Source organism: Vidua macroura, chromosome 5 (assembly GCF_024509145.1).
Source record: "Vidua macroura isolate BioBank_ID:100142 chromosome 5, ASM2450914v1, whole genome shotgun sequence".
NCBI lineage: Eukaryota > Metazoa > Chordata > Aves > Passeriformes > Viduidae > Vidua > Vidua macroura.
The window spans coordinates 55,431,235-55,447,315 of record NC_071575.1 but is presented as its reverse complement, the minus strand read 5'-3'; the positions used below and the strand labels follow the sequence as shown (position 1 = coordinate 55,447,315).

Sequence of the window (16,081 nt, the reverse complement as noted above, 5' to 3'; positions counted from 1 at the left end):
GGCGGCTGCCAAGTACAAATGGCGGGCGGCTCTGAAGCCCCTACGGAGCCGGTGCCCGCCCTTTCTCATGATGGCGGCGACGCTATCTCCAAGCGCTCTGCCCCGCCCCTCGCCCAGCTCCCTGGGCACGCGGGAGGCTCCCATTGGTCCGGAGCGTGGCGGGCGCTGATTGGACCACGTCCCTTCGCTCCGCCGCCTCGACCAATGAGCGCCCGCGGCCGGTGCGCGCGTGGGGCTGACGCGGAAATCTGAATGGAGCTCGCGGGCCGGCGGGGCCGGGGCGGGGCCAGCGCGGCCGCCGCTGCTGAGGGGGCTCGGCTGGGGCGGCCCCGCTCCGCGTCCAGGGGTCCCGCGCCCTCGCCATGGGGCCCGGCCCCTCTCCGCGCCCGGGCCCCGCGCCACGACCGTCTCGCGTGGTCTTGGCCGTGCTGCTCTGTGCCGCCCTGTTGCTGTCGCTGCCTGTGAGCGGCGCCGGTGAGCGGCGGCGCCTGGCGTGCTCCACCTGCCGGGGCATCGTGGACAGGTTCAACCAGGTGGGCCGCGGGGTGCGGGCGGACGGCCCCGTGCTGGGTCAGGGGTTTGTGGGGGCTCTGGGCGGGGTCGAGCAGCGGCGTAGGTGGCTCCGCGCCTGCGGCGGGCGCCGAGGGGCAGCGCCGGCCCCATGGCCGGGCAGCGCCGGCGGGCGCGGCGCGGGTCCGGCCGGCTGTGTGCCCAGAGAGAGCCTCCGCTACGGGAGAGCCTCCGCTGGAGCCGGCCTGTGATGGAGCAGCGGCGGGTCCCGCTCCGGCAGCGCTCGCAGTGCTGAGGCGGATGCATGTCAGAGCTCCTCCATCTCTGCCGCCAAAGGTGTTTTAGTGCTTTTTGTGTAAAAAGGCTGGCACTATGGGAAGTGCTGGTGGAACACTTCGTCCCACTTCACTATCTGTTGCCACTTTGTGGCATAGTAAATTCTGCGCCGGCAAAGAGGGGCTGTTCCGCCTGGTGACCGGTGCTTTGTGCTCTCCATACGCATATCGGCTGCTGCAGGCTCGCCAGGTCACTTGTACTGCGGGGTTTTCTGCCAGGTGTCGTCTGGTGGCATTGGCTGTGACTGGGGACAGCTGTGCTGATCGCCCTGTTGTACGGTTGTGTGCTTAACTTACAACTTGGTGCACACCGGCTGTTACCAAAACAGAATGAAGTAGAGGTTCTGTCCAAATGATAATAAATAATCAATTTCCTGAGAACTTGAGGGAGAAGGGTTTCATACATGCATAGGGGTTTTTTTTGTAAATCAAGACTGTAACGTGGCTTTGTTTATGCATTAGGAAAATTTAATCACGTTATGCTGTAGCATACACGTTCTCACTCTTTGTGTTGTCGTTAGCTGTTGCTTTCACTCAGGAATTTGATCAGCAGCTTGAGAGCTCTACTGTAGTTTATGCATGGCGCTTTTCATAATTTCTATATAAGCATTTGTTATTGCCCTTAATTTTTATTAGAAACAAACCCTATGTAATTTCTGGTCCTTTTTATTTGTAGGGTTTAGCAGATACAGCTAAAAAAAACTTTGGTGGTGGGAACACTGCTTGGGAAGAGAAGACGCTGTCAAAGTATGAGTCCAGGTGAGCTGTCTCAGTACTTCTCATTCAACTGCATTTTGTGTTCACTGTGTTCTCATTCAACTACATTTTGTGTTCACTTCACAATACCATTGTTTGTTTGGAACTTAAATATTGAACTTGGCAACTAAGGTTTCTCTTGTCCAAATCTTAAATTCTTAATGATTATAGTGTTACATTACATTGTAATCTAAAGATTATAGTAAAGACTCAGTGCCTTATTATTGCCTCTATTCGCCTTGTTTCTGAAAACAACTAAAATTATTTCTGTTATTAGTCATAGTAGGTTTTTTTTTTTTTCTATTTACCAGTAAAGACTTAAAATAATGAATCTAAATAATGGTCAACATTTTATTGCTAGTCATAAAAGTTACAGAGTACTGGAATGCTTGATTTAGAATTAAAGCAGTATCTTCTCCCTAGAGTTGTCACTGTTTCAGTGCCAAACAGAGGGCAGATTACTGTACGCATATCTGGTCAACCATGGAGAAAAGTAACCTGATACCTTTCTCCTGCATTTCAAATTTTTTTTTTGTCTTAGTTGGAGCATTGAGATGTTACTGTGAGATTCACATGCTTGTGTCAAATAAAAATACATTAAATTTATTGTTGAATATTAAAGTACTGCACTCCAATTTTCTGGGAAGCTAAAAATCTATCAAACCTACAATCTAGAATAGTAAATGCACGCAAGTCACAATGTTCTTGTGGTCACTATTCTGGGTTTGGGTTTATTTTTTGACTGAAGTAATGTTTTTTAGTTCTTTGCTCTGATATTTGGTATGTTTTGAAACTAATTCAAGGCACCCCATAAACTGATGAAATAGTCTCACTGAAATCTGGCTGCTCTGTCAGGTCTTGAGTTGTATTAAACATTTAAATTAAATTTACAGTTTTCCTTCTCTGCTTGTAGTGAAATTCGTCTTGTAGAGATCATAGAGAATCTGTGTGACAGTAGTAACTTTGAATGTAACAACATGGTAGAAGAACATGAAGAGCTTATAGAAAAATGGTGGTTCAAATTGTAAGTATAATTTTCTTGGTGGAGGTCTTTGTGTGAATAAATTATCTAAGAGGATGAACTAATATATAATGTTTAACCTTGTACCTGAATAATAGCAGTATGGGCAATTATTCATTGTCTTTCAAGAGTTGCCATTGGGTGCAGCTGGTTTCAGATTTTCAATTCCAGCAGTGTTGTACCAAAGCATCTACACTTGTTTCTTATACACTGTCTGCTTAGTTACCAGTAGGGTGTCAAGGCAAACTAACATTGGAAAATTTTGAAATTTAGTCCCTTATTATTTGAAATTTAGTTCCTTTGTCACAAAACTGCAAAAGGCTCTTTGGCTCTTGCGGGTTTTTTAATTGCTTGCTTTTTTTCCCTGACACTACATTTTGTTCTCCTGGCAATCAAAAATATAGTTGGTGCTAATCAGGGTAGAAGTTGGATCTCTTGCAGATGGTAGAGTAGCAGCTGAATTTTCTACCTGCATTTTAAGCTAGACTGGGATTTGTGCTATAGCTAAGCTTTTTGTATACCAGTCATAAATATAATTAGTGCATGGATGGCAGTGTACCATTTAGATTTCTTAATGTTTGGGTTTTTTAGTTCCAAATCACATTTCTTCTAAGTATTTTTCACGAATTTAGACTGTCAGCACTCCTAATTAGCTAGAATACAATAGAGTAAACTGCCATTATAATGTTTCATAACTAGATAAGGCTTTTTGATACTCTACTTTCTTCTAAATTACTGCTTCATCCTTTTACCTAACTATACAGTATTATATATATGGTAACATATAGTGAAGGGAATAGAGTAGAATAGCAGAGAAGATAGAATATTTCACTTGCAAGGAACCTAAAATGATCACTTAGTCCCGCTGCCTGACTGCTTCAGGGCTGATCAAAAGTTAAAGCATGTTGTTAAGGTCATTGTCCAAACACCTCTAAAACACTGATAGGCTTGGGGCCTCCATCACCTCTCTAGGAAACCTGTCCCAGTGTTTGATCACCCTCTTGGTAAAGAAATGTTTCCTAATGTCCAGTCTAAACCTCTCCTGGTGCAGCTGTGAACCCTTCCCTTGTGTCCTGTCATTAAACACAACAGAGATCGGCACATCCTTCTCCCCTTTCCCTCCTCAGGAAGCTGCAGAGGGCAATGAGGCCACCCCCTCCACCTCCTTCTAGACAAGCACAGAGTAGGTGCTCCTCATAGGACATGCCTTCCAGAAAGGTAAATTATGCAACTCAGAGTCTTTAATTTGGCTAAAATTTGCAGAACTGGAAACTAGAAAATTTGGCGTAGTAAACTTCTTAAAATAACCAAAACAATTCACAGAATACATTGGGTTTTGGAAAGTTTCTGTATTTAATAAACTGTTTGAGTGCATGCAATTCATTGTTTGCCTTCCTTTCTTTAACCTGCAGTATCCAAATGTCATTCAGTTTCTGTGGTAGTTTCCAAAGACAATTTCTTTGCCCATGATACCTTAGGCATTTTTTACAAGTTGTTACATAAAGGGTGGTCAATCACTGGAACAGGTTCCCCACAGCGCCAAGCCTGTCAGAGTTCAGGAATCATCTGAAGGACACTCTTGCTCACATAATTTAGTGTAGGAAGTCCTGAGAGGAGCAGGGAGTGGACTCAATTGGGGCTGTATGCTTGTGCTCAAGTAGCACACAACTAACTTGAATTTTAAAAATGTCTTCTAAAATAATACTCGATCAATGCTAAAAAAGGAGAAATTTTAACCCTATCATCAAGTAGCCAATAATTTGAACAAATGTTAACATCTCTTCCAGGCTATCTTCTGTATACTTGAGATAAAGATACAGAAATTATCTATAAGAGAAAGGGATAAGTTAGACTGTCTAAACTGTATATAAACCTTACCTAAAAGTAAGGCATTTAAAAAATGGCATGTGTACATGTACGAAGAATTTATTTTATTTGTTGCTCTTATTTCACTTTTTTCTTAAATATAACTTACAAAAGTTGAGTAAAGCTTGTTAATAGTATTGTATTTTAAAAGGTATGTTTTCAAGTTGGAGCACTTCTTATAGAAATTGATTCTTGAAATCTTCAGAAGAATTAAATTTCTAATCTGTCATGTGCAATAGGTTTCTCTCCTGTGTTGTGCTGGATCAGTTGTGTGAGCTAGCTTTTAAAGCATCTTTGTTCCTTTTGTAAATGAATTCCTTTGTAAATGAATGTCTTTCATACACAGAAAGAAGAAGTATCCAGATTTGTTTAAGTGGTTTTGCATTGAAACAATAGAAGTTTGCTGCCCCACTGGAACTTATGGACCTGATTGCCTTGGTAATTTTTCTTCTGAAAAACTGAGTAGCAAATATAGGTTTTTTTTTACCTGTTTGCTTCAGTCTTTACTGTCACAGACAAATACATGATGTATGATATTTTGCATGAGACACAGGCTGCTGTGTAGTATGTACCTGCTTTCTGCCTCATAGCTGAGTGGCTACCTTGTGAATATCCTGCCTGAATAAAAGTCTTCTGGGCATGTAGTAATGTACTAAGCTGTCAAGGGTACCAAGATGTGCAGAAACAGTCAATCTGATGCTAATATCCACACCTGAACCTTAAAGGCTCTCTGTAACATGAAGTCTGTTGTTTAGGTGGCCTTGCAGAATCTGTGTAGACAAGAATCCTTGACCAGTTTCAAGAGTAAAACAACCCAAATGCTGCTGGGGTTTAAATGAAGAAACTTGCCACTGTGGGTCAGTTAAAAAGGCAGTGAGAAAAATTGGGTCAAAGTAGGTGGGAGGTGAAAGTAAGGTCTTTGCAAAAGTGGTGAGAGATATCTGAAGCTGGTAGAATTTATAAATCTCTAAAACTTTGCACCTTATTAAGAGATCAATTTTGGCCACTTAATATATTGGTAAAAATTAAGTCCCCATTCCCTATATTGATATAAATTATAGCTGGTAGATTTTTACAAATGTAATATGAGCCTTCTCGGAGATCCAGAAAAAATAAAGATACCAATTTTATCCAGGAAGCTAGGAAAATAAATAAAATTTTGAGCCATGGTCTTTACCCAAAATCAAATTGATAACTTTTCCTGGAGATTGTTTTGAGTTTCCCTTATACTTGAATATATTATTAAGCATTGCCTTATTGCAAAACTTTTGGTTACTCTCAAGGGTGAAAAACACTCTTGGAAATTATATCTTGCTTTAGTGTGACATTTTAAAATTAATTTTTATTTTATTTTCTGTGAAGAGAGAGGGACTTTGGGTGCTTGTGTCTGAGAGTGGAAAGTTATTTCCTTAAGCTTCTGATTTAAAAATATGTTTGATCCTTTTTTAGCTTGTCATGGTGGATCAGAAAGACCTTGCCATGGAAATGGCCACTGTGACGGTGATGGTACCCGAGGTGGAGATGGCTCATGTAGCTGTAAGAAGGAGTACACAGGACAGTTTTGTTTGGACTGTTCTAGTGGCTACTTCAGTTCCTTGAGAAACGAGACACATTCTGTTTGTACAGGTAACAAAGTCTTAACACATGCTTATATCTTTGTGTTACTTCCTCAGTTTTTGCAAGAAAAACTAGAAACATTTGAAACTAACAAATGTAGAAACAAAACACAGTTTGTTCAGCTTTAAGCATAAAAGACTTGTCAGTCATTTTAGTGGAATTCTAAGATTTTGCTAAGTCATCTTTTCACATTGCCCTTGGTTTTAAAATTGTTTTTTCTGCTTTAAGAAGAAGAATTCGTGAAAATCTTTGCTTCTCTGCTTCCAAAGTGCTGTTAAAATCTTGAGCTGAAATTACTACATACTGGACTGTTTTAAAAGTTAAGTTTTCCTCATGTCTCAGATGAACTTAAATGAAATAAATGGAAACAGTTAGTCTGTACTGCAAACTACTTAGATTCCAGTTAGATATGCCTAAGTTTAATTTTGAAACAAAATCAGGTCATAGGAGTAAAATTTTGCATTGGTCAGATTTTCAATTCTTCTTAGACCCTTGATGAGATTCTGCAACAACTACATCCTGTCTCTGGGGTCTAATAAGATTGTTTTTAAATAGTCTATATTGTTTTGTTGTTGTTTTTTTTGTTTTAATCTGGTTGTGTTGTAATTCTTCTCTATGATTTGTTTTAGATGACAATATATAACATACAGATGTTACATAGGGTATGTTATATATGCATGTTATATGTATGTATACAATATGTATATACAGCTGGATTTCTAGTATAGTTCCTTCTGAAGGTCTTGAGAGTTAAATCACTTCACACATTGCTGTCATAGCTAGTTGCTAATATAAGTTGTGTGAGGATTTATTCAGTAGAGAAGTGTAGAGTTTGATGTTTAAACTCATGTCCCAGCCCTGAGGGGCTAAGCTAAGTTTACCTTCCTGATCTCCTCTTTCCAAATATTTTAGAAATTGGACCTGTCACTTCTAGTCACTAGAATTTCATGGCAGTGTTCTCAGTGGTGCAAATAACTGTAATTGCTAGGTTTGGTTTCCGTTGGTATTTTGCAGCTGTTTTGGTCAGATAGCTGCACGTTTCTGAATTAAATCTTGATCTTATGGAGGTGGTGTCTGGTGAATGGGAGTTTCAAGCTGCTAAAAAATGATGGCTTCCACTGAATCCTAAATAAAGTTTTCTCTGAGAGTTTGTGTGCCTGAACTTGTCTTGGGATCTCTCAACAAAGTTTTCTCCTCTCAGCCTGTCATGCTGCCTGTAAGACTTGTACTGGTTCAAGTAACAAGGACTGTCAAGACTGTAAAGAAGGCTGGATTAAAAATGAAGATGGAGCTTGTGTGGGTGAGTAATGCTTGGCAAACTTCAAACAGGTTTTGTAGTAACACTGGCTAGTAAGATTAGATGGCAACACTTCCAAATTTTATTTTATTTGATGGAAATTATCTGTCAGTTTAGATTTCTACAGTTTTATTAGTCTCTCTCTTCCTAACTTACTTCATGTTGCAGGAAAGCAGTATTTTCTCACCACTGATTGCCTGGTGATGATAGCTACCTTTATGATACTGTTCATTGTATGTCTTTTTAGTTTAATGGAATTCATAGAGCAACAAGTGGGGCGTTTCTTTTTAAACTTGAGTTTTCTTGGTGTTTATTTGAATGCTAAACAATGTCCTGCTCTTGACTAAGCTATTCTGTCAATTAGTAAAAGATTTGTATAAACTTAACTACATATTTTGTACTAATTACACATTTACCTTCATGTAACTTTGTTGTAAATGCTCAACCCTAATAGACTTCAAACACTTCACTAAAAGCCATACATACTAACTTTTCCTGTTGTTGGACAGAAATACCAGGAGACATAAAGCTCAGTGCTTCCATTAATCTCTTACCTGTTTCTATCTTAGCATTTAAGTTGGTTTACAAGGAGATAAGTGTGAATAGAGGAAAAATGTTAAGACTAAAAATACTCCCAATGCAGGAATGCACTAGGGGAGAGTAACACATTCTGTTTTAGTGGTTGAATTTGACCCTTTAAAGTTCTCTAACATAATGCCCGGAAACAGTGTCTTTGAAATTATGTGAACACTGCTTCCTTTTCAAAGTGCCAGTAAGAACTGGTTTTGAATTACAGCTCTTGCAATACCTGCTTAGGCAACTACTGAGCACTCCCAGGGCGTTTTTAAGATGCTTTGGTACTGTCTTCTGTACAGCTGAGTTTTTTTTCCAGATAATTATTGCCACTAATCAACTATAAATCAATTGAGTAATCAGTAGGAATGATGGGTGCAGCAACAGGATGAGAGTGACAGCAATGACACGAAGAAAGGGACTGAAGCAGCCTTTCTTTGATTGAATTTTTTAATGAAATACTGTTGCACCCTTTTCTCAAAATCATAAGGCTTGCATGTTTTAACTCTGCAGCAGAATTGGTTTTCAGTCTGACTGGTCCTAGTCATAACTTGGTTTGTTTCAATTTGCTTTCTGTAGAATACTAAGAGGTGCATGTATGTGCAGTAGTATAGTTTTTTAGTCATATAAAAAGCTCTGTAACTTGGTAATGTAGGAGTACAGGAGAAAACAGTGTTCCAGAACAATAGTGTGTCTGCTTGTTTGTTATGATATTTGCATAAATGCATGACTCGAAAATGGCAGGGATTGCAGGTATCCTGGAAGTTTATTTAGTTTGAGCTTTTGAATTTCTGATACATCTCTTATTGTCATCACAAAGCATATGAGGATCAGTTTTGATTTTCTAATACAGGTTTAAGCTGAACAAAACAGTGTATGTTACTGTGCTAGTTCTGGGTGTACCATGTTGCATACCTGACCACAAACTCATTGCAACAACTATTCTCAATAGCATTCAAGTATTAATCTGTCTTATTTAATCATAACTACTATTTTGGGTAACTTGTCACTTTTTATCTTTCAGATTTAGATGAATGTGCTGCTTCTCCTTGCAAAGATCACCAGTATTGTTTGAACACAGATGGATCTTTCTCATGCAAAGGTTTCTTTTCAATCTTCCTGTTGTATTGTACTGTCTAGAATACTAAACTAATGCTAGAGGTTATGCTTAGAAAATGCCTGATGGGTATTTGGTACAGTGTGGTCTGATCCTCACTGGGCTCGGGAAGGATGAGGCTTTAGACCTATTGTATGAGCAAAACAAGAGATTTCTGGTTATTTCTCCTTGGCTTTTGTGAGGCCCTCCAGCTCTGGGACCTCCAACATAAGGCAGGCATGCACCTGCTTGAGTGGGTCCAGAGGACAGCTGTGAAAATCTTGATCAAGAGGGTCATCTCCCCTATGAGGACAGGCTGAAAGAGCTGAGATTGTCCATTCAAAGCAAGAGAAGGCTCCAGAGCCTTTCAGTACCTAAAGAGACCTACAGCAAAGGTGGCGAAGGACTTTTTATAAGGGCATGTAGTGGACAAGACAAGGGGGAATAGATTCAAGCTGAAATAAATTAGATTAGATATTAGGAAGAAAATCATTACTATGAGGGTGTTGAGGCACTGGACCTGAGAAATTATGAATGTCCTGTCCCTGGATGCGTTCAAAGACTGGTTGGATGGAACTCTGAGCTACCTGGTCTAGTGAAAGGCATCCAACCTATGGCAGGGGGGTTGGAGCTAGATGATCTTTAAGGTCAACTTCCAGCCCAAGCCATTCTGTGATTCTTTGTGTGAGTAAGCTGTCTGACTTTAAGGGTAGTATTTTAAACCCCAGATACACAATTTTTTATGCATAAAATATTTTATCTTTAGCATGTGATGCCAGCTGTGTAGGTTGCACGGGAGAAGGTTCTCAAAAATGTAAGACCTGTGCATCTGGATACGTGAAGGAAGATGAGACATGTACAGGTTGGTGGATTTAGCAGTACCTGGTAGAACACTAGTTAGCGCACTCTTGTTTAACCATGCGGAGGAGCTCATAAGTGCATTCACATTTGTGTGCTTCAGCTTTCATGCCTGTCAAAGTGAACCCAGTCGTTCTGATATTAGTTGCAAAGACATTCTCAATAAATTACTTTGTTATTGAGCTGATATGCTTGACAAGACTTAAAGTGAATCACTGGTACAAAGGAATAAGGTATTTTATAGTAGCTTCAGGAAACAGCTACATGAGTCTTTTGTCAGTTACTTACCACTTCATCAGATCTGTGTTTCTATTCATTTTGTAGCAGAGAGGTAGGCATTGTGATAATCCATCAATGTCCAAATTCAAATGAGATTCATTCTTAGTGAATTCTAACTTGAAATTAGACTTCCTCTGAGGGAAAGAACAAGACATACACATAATCTGAAGTAGCTGTTAACTGTGATGATGTAGTATTTACAAGCTCTGTTCCCTTTAGCTATACTTTGATGGCATAAATAGAAAATGACTGTGGGGGAAATATTCAGTAGGTCAAGACAAATTGCCTAATTGTGACAAACATAACTACTTAATACATTTCTCTGTACAGGGACTTGCAAAACCTTAAAAAACAACAGTACTGAGTGTTATCTGAATAACTTTGAAACAGTCCAAATCATGAAGAATTAAATCTCTTGCAGCAGCATTCTGCTCCTCAGTGTTTTTCATATTTGAATAGACTTTTGTTTATATGACTGAGCACAAATACGGTTTATAACAAAATAACAGCAGTGGACTCTTTCTTTCCCTGTGCTATCTCTAGATGTAGATGAATGTAACCTTCCTGAAAAGGTCTGCACGAAAGAGAATCAAGACTGTGTTAATACGTCAGGTAGTTACAAGTGTGTATGTTCAGAAGGGTTTGAAGATAAGGATGGAACATGTGTTCAAACTGTAAAACCAAGTAAGTAGCTTTTCAGGGACAATGAAAAAAAAATATGCTGTATCAACAACTTGGAGTTTTATGTAAGTCTAAGGGTCTAGTTACTTGTAAATCCCTCTATATTATTTCTCATCTTCACACAGCTATGGTCTGTATCAATAGTTTATAGTGTAGTTAACATTGATGTGTGTTGTTTTGCCTAAAGATAGTTTATGGTTTTTCTGTTCTTGTGTTGCTACATTTTTGCTTAATTCAAAGTTGTGTTTTTAAGTCACTTAAGGGTCTGGCTTTTTTACATGAAATGAGCTAGCAAATTTCTGCTGTCATAAAAAAGAGCTTGTCCTCCCTACTTTATTCCTTTATCATTAATTGTAGTGACTTAAGGGTTTGTCTGATTGCATGCAATTTTCAACTCATTGAAATCTCCAAAAATTACAAATTGAAAAAATAATTACAAATTCTTTTTGCTGGATAAAAAAGCTGAATGTGTTTATTTTGTGATCATGTAAGTGCCAGAGCTGGCGTTAAGATGAAAATGGGGAAGATATCCATCTGTCAGTTATAGGGAACTGTTTAGCTTCACTTAAATTATACCTTCAGTCAAAAAATTCAACTATCATTTTTTTCTAGGATGTATTGACCTATATGGACAGAAGTACATTCATTAAATGCTCTGTTACTCCATCTAGGCCTCTTTTACAATTCCAAAGAGAAAGATGGGATTATTTTGCAATAACAGCTGTAGGAGAATAGATGAGAGACACCTAATTTCAAACCTTTTCTTTCTACTTCTTAGCTTGTTTGGGTGGGGTTTTTTTTTCCTTCCATTTCCATCCCCAAGACTGATTTTTTCGTCTTGTACTAAAAAGTTGTAATGATGGATGTTGCGTTGCTCAAGGCCACTCAGTTCATTCCTTTTACTGTTAGTGCTCACTGTTATTAGTCCTATTTAACCAGTTACATACTTCTCTGATACAGATATGCAGGGTATCAGTGCCTGATAACTTTTGTTAATGTGGTCTGACATTTTGAGACTAAAAGTAAAATAAAAGGTTGACAAATTGGCTTAGTTTTTTTGTTTGTTTGTTTGTTTGTTTTTTGTTTTTTTTGTTTAGATAATGCTTTTCCCAATATAATAAAATTGCTCTGCTTTTCTACAAGTTCTTTTAACATCTGAACTGAGCAGTTTGTACTATAAAAACAATTCTGAGTAAGACTTGCCCTACTTTTTCAAATACCAAAACTACTACTGACAGGATGTGTGGAATGGAGGAAATTCACTGTGAATAGCTGGAAACAAAAGCCTAGAACAGTAGTGCCTGTGCTGATTTTTTTTTCCTTCCACTAATCGTATAATACCAATTTATTTGAAAAAAATTTGTTGGCATATAATAAATAACTACAAGCTTAGGTTGGGAGAATGGTGCATGTAGGTGTTATATATGGCTTAATTGCTTTTCTGGTCTTGATAAATATGTTAATTTGGGTTTCTCTTTAAAAAAATCCTAATTTCAAAAGTCATAGTTATATATATAATTAATTATATATATAATTCTATATAATTAATTATATATATAATTGATAATAGATTTGTATTCTAATTGTGCTATTTAACTTCACAGGAGAGGAAGTAAAGAGTGAAACAACTGCGCCTTCACATACTGAACATGTTGACTTATGATCTGCATTCAGAACCAAAAGACATTCCTATCTAAAGTTTTAAATTATTGGACTAAGCCTCTGCTAGCTGACATACTGTGGAAGTGGTATGAAATATGCAGGTTGCCATTAAAACTTTTTTTTTAAATGGTGACAACCTGCTCTTTAAGCTGCATTTCTTTATTCTTAAATCCCACTTTTTATATAATTCTTCAAAAACAAAACTCTAGATGGATTAGTATAAAATTTGAATGAACATAACACTGTACCCAGCAACTGTAAACAATTTGCAGGCTTCTCATTCTAGTGCCTACTGAAAACTGTTATCTTCTGGAAGAATTTAGTTGCACTTCATAATTCAAGGAAAATTTAGACTGAAGTTTGTTGTTTCTAATCATGAGAAATATTTCTGTAATTGAAATACAGCTTTTGGGAATTGTCAAAGGGGGTGTCTCTGGGGGGGAGGGAAGCACTGTTCCCTTAAACAAAATAGAATGCCTAATATTCCATTCAATAAAAGTGTATTTTGTTGGAATGTGCCTTAAAATTTTTAAGATGTTACTACCTTGATGTGTTGTCATGTGTATTTTTCTTTTAAGTTAGTGAAAAAAACACAAAAGCAACCCAAACAACCCTCAAAAAACCAAAACCCCAGAACCTTGTAAACTGTATTTCACTTCAGCACTGAATTCTAGCACTCAGTTGTCTTGGAATATGCATTAAATAAAAACCTCAACCCAACAACCTCCTCTCTCACACACACTTTGCTCTAAAGGAAGAATTATGTCAACTTAACTTTTCAAAGGCAGGTAAACAGGTCTTTCTGACAGATACTTGCATCAACTATGTAAACTAGTTTAGAAGGTGCTGAAAAGTAGGTTTGGCTAACACATGGCTGCAATGGCTCATAGTTATTATGTGAGTGCTCTCTAGAATTGATGAATACAGGACTTTCACTACAACCTACTGCTGTGTGTAATAGCTTCCTGTCTACTGCAGAGCAAGCATACTACAATCAATTTTTCATCCTGTAACTTGTGCCATTTCAGAGGGAAAGCTTATAAGCATAGCATAGATACAACTTCCTATGTGTGGTCTCTAAGCTTAAAGGCAAGTATAAGAGCTGAAATGGATATATCCTGTAGGACTGTCACAGCTGTAAATAAGATAAGGACCATCCATGTTGTATACTGGGTTGGTTCAATTAGAGATTTTAATAAATGTTAGTTAGTTGGTTCTCTGTACCCCCATTTCCCGTCACAATGGTTCGCTCCGAGTCACTTACCACAGGAGCTCTTACATGTCAATCTTGTAGCCACTCCTGGCTTCCTCTTGAAAGTTCTGTAGCAATCACCGCACCTTTGCATTCCTCTTTGTCCCAGAACGCTGTACCCACCTCTGTTATGTTCCCACAGGTTGTTGTGATCCGTGTCACTCCCCTGTTGTCTGTCCCTATTGGGTGAAGGGGATTTCCACCCCTGTCTGCCTGCCCCCTATTTAACCCAATGCTTTCATTGTCCATTTGCCATTTTGCCCTTGTGCCGCCTGAGGATGGTCGCTCTGCCCATCGCTGCGACCACGAGGGAAATAAAATTCTCAGGCCCGCAGGCAAAGTGTGCCTTCTCTCGTCCCTTTGTTTCCTCTCAGTGTAAGGCTACCAAGGCTGTGTACCCACACTGGAGCGCTCAGCACCAGCACGGAGGCGAACGCCTTAGCCCTGGAGCGTCCGTGCACGCAGCAGCTGCGGTCTCACAAAGGGCAGCGCCTAGCCGGGCTTCCCAGCCGCCCAAAGCTGCAGCAAACAAAAGCCGCACATCCACATACAGTCTGGTGGAAGTGAGTAAAGTTTAGAATACATTGTGATGGTGGATACAAGGGATTGTAGAATACAGCTAAGAAGAGCACAGTTTAGGCTTCAAAAAAAGTTTCAAACAGTACTCTGAGGTAAGGGGACATAAAAAGGCTATGAATAGGATTGACCTACTCTGCTGAGCAGTAAAGATCAGACATCTTCTATATACTTCTGAAGACTTTTGTTCAAGCTAAGTCACGGTTCAGTTTATAAACAGTGCATGGAGGATTTGTATGTGTGAGAGATACCTAGGTGAATATTGTACAATATCTAATTCTGTTGAATTCTTATGTTAAAAGCTGTCTAAGCTGATCCTGTGCATGGTAGTTTGAATACGTAGTGGTATTAAGGTATCTGTAACAGTTTTCTTTAACTGTTGTATCCTTAACTTGCCAGTCAGAATATGAAATCTTCAGTGCTTTCTCAGCTGTAATTGTCAAAGATGGGCCTATTTGCCACAAAATCTTGCAAGTTGGAGGGTGGGCATTGCATTTGATGAGTACTAAATCAAAGGGAGGAAAAAGTAGGCAGTTTGGGGACCACATAGAATACAACTCAAGGATCTTTAGGGTTTTTTTAGTACAGGTGTAGCCAGTTACAGTACTATTCATCCCTAAGGATCCTGCAGGAGTGTAGCTTCTCTATGTTACTCACATTTAACTCCCAGGTGTTGCAGGTTGTGGTATGAATGGTTGTTAATCATAACAGGAAATGTTGGTACTGTTTAGAAACTACCATCAACTTACACTTAAGGGAATTGAGTTTGTCCAGTACAAACTCTTCTATTAATGTTCCAAGCCTGAAATAATGCTTCCCTATGAAGAAGAACTTGATACTTTTAAGTTCCTTTCAACTTACTTGGGACTCTGGGGGATACCTGATGAGGTTCTTAACTACATTGTGGAAGCATTTGCTTCCCATCTGCCAAAACTTTGGACAGAAAGCCTTAACTGAATTGTCTTAGTTAAGCTCAACTCTGAGATGAACTGATAAAAACCAAGAATTTCAAGAATTTGTTTTTCTATGGTGATAAAAGAGGAGAAACTCTTGCTCACCTGACCTGCAGAAGTAATGAGTAGTCTGATACAACCAGACTGTTTTTCAGTTCTGGAGAAAAATGCTTTCAGCTTTCCATTACCAGAGTAGAACCATCAATCAGAATGTTGTTCCCTAGAAAACATAGAGATGTAGTACCTGGGTATTAGGAGTCACTAATATTCTATTCTCCTCAATTCTCCCATTCTCCTGCCACCAAATATAGGCACATATTGCTCTGCATTAAATTATTGTGGAGTCCAGAAAGGTGAATTCAAATATTTAGAGCTTTCACTGAAGGAATATTTGCCATGGTATGTATGTGATAAATATTTAGTAGTATGCTGCTGTCTTCTGCCCTCTTGATGCTGAGTTTTTAAAGAGTTAGTTCCCTTGTTATGTTCTGTGTTCTCCTTTTACTTCTTCAGACTGTAATTACTGTTCCATTTTAGAAGTTGAAACTAAAAATTGTTTTGACTGAACTTAATCTTTTCTCCTCCCTCTGTCTTAAATACAGTGGGGATTGGATTCTGAGTTGTCTTGGGTTTTGCCCTTTATAATCAGAATGGAGGGGATGGAGGAGTAGGATTTGAACTGATTAGCAGAAACTGGCAATGAAGGTAAAGTGCATTTTGTTAACCAAGCCAGTCCAGACTATCAATAC

General features: G+C 39.0%; 1 protein-coding gene across 1 annotated transcript; it reads left to right on the top strand.

Moving 5' to 3' along the window:
- The first annotated feature begins 287 nt into the window (after positions 1-287).
- Positions 288-13,100, top strand: CRELD2 (cysteine rich with EGF like domains 2). The gene is made up of 10 exons (XM_053978874.1): positions 288-533; positions 1,522-1,604; positions 2,515-2,625; positions 4,835-4,926; positions 5,938-6,114; positions 7,307-7,405; positions 9,000-9,077; positions 9,838-9,933; positions 10,752-10,892; positions 12,494-13,100. Exons 1-10 carry the CDS (start codon positions 363-365, stop codon positions 12,550-12,552), a joined length of 1,107 nt encoding a protein of 368 aa, XP_053834849.1. The 5' UTR covers positions 288-362; the 3' UTR covers positions 12,553-13,100.
- Positions 13,101-16,081: the final 2,981 nt, after the last annotated feature.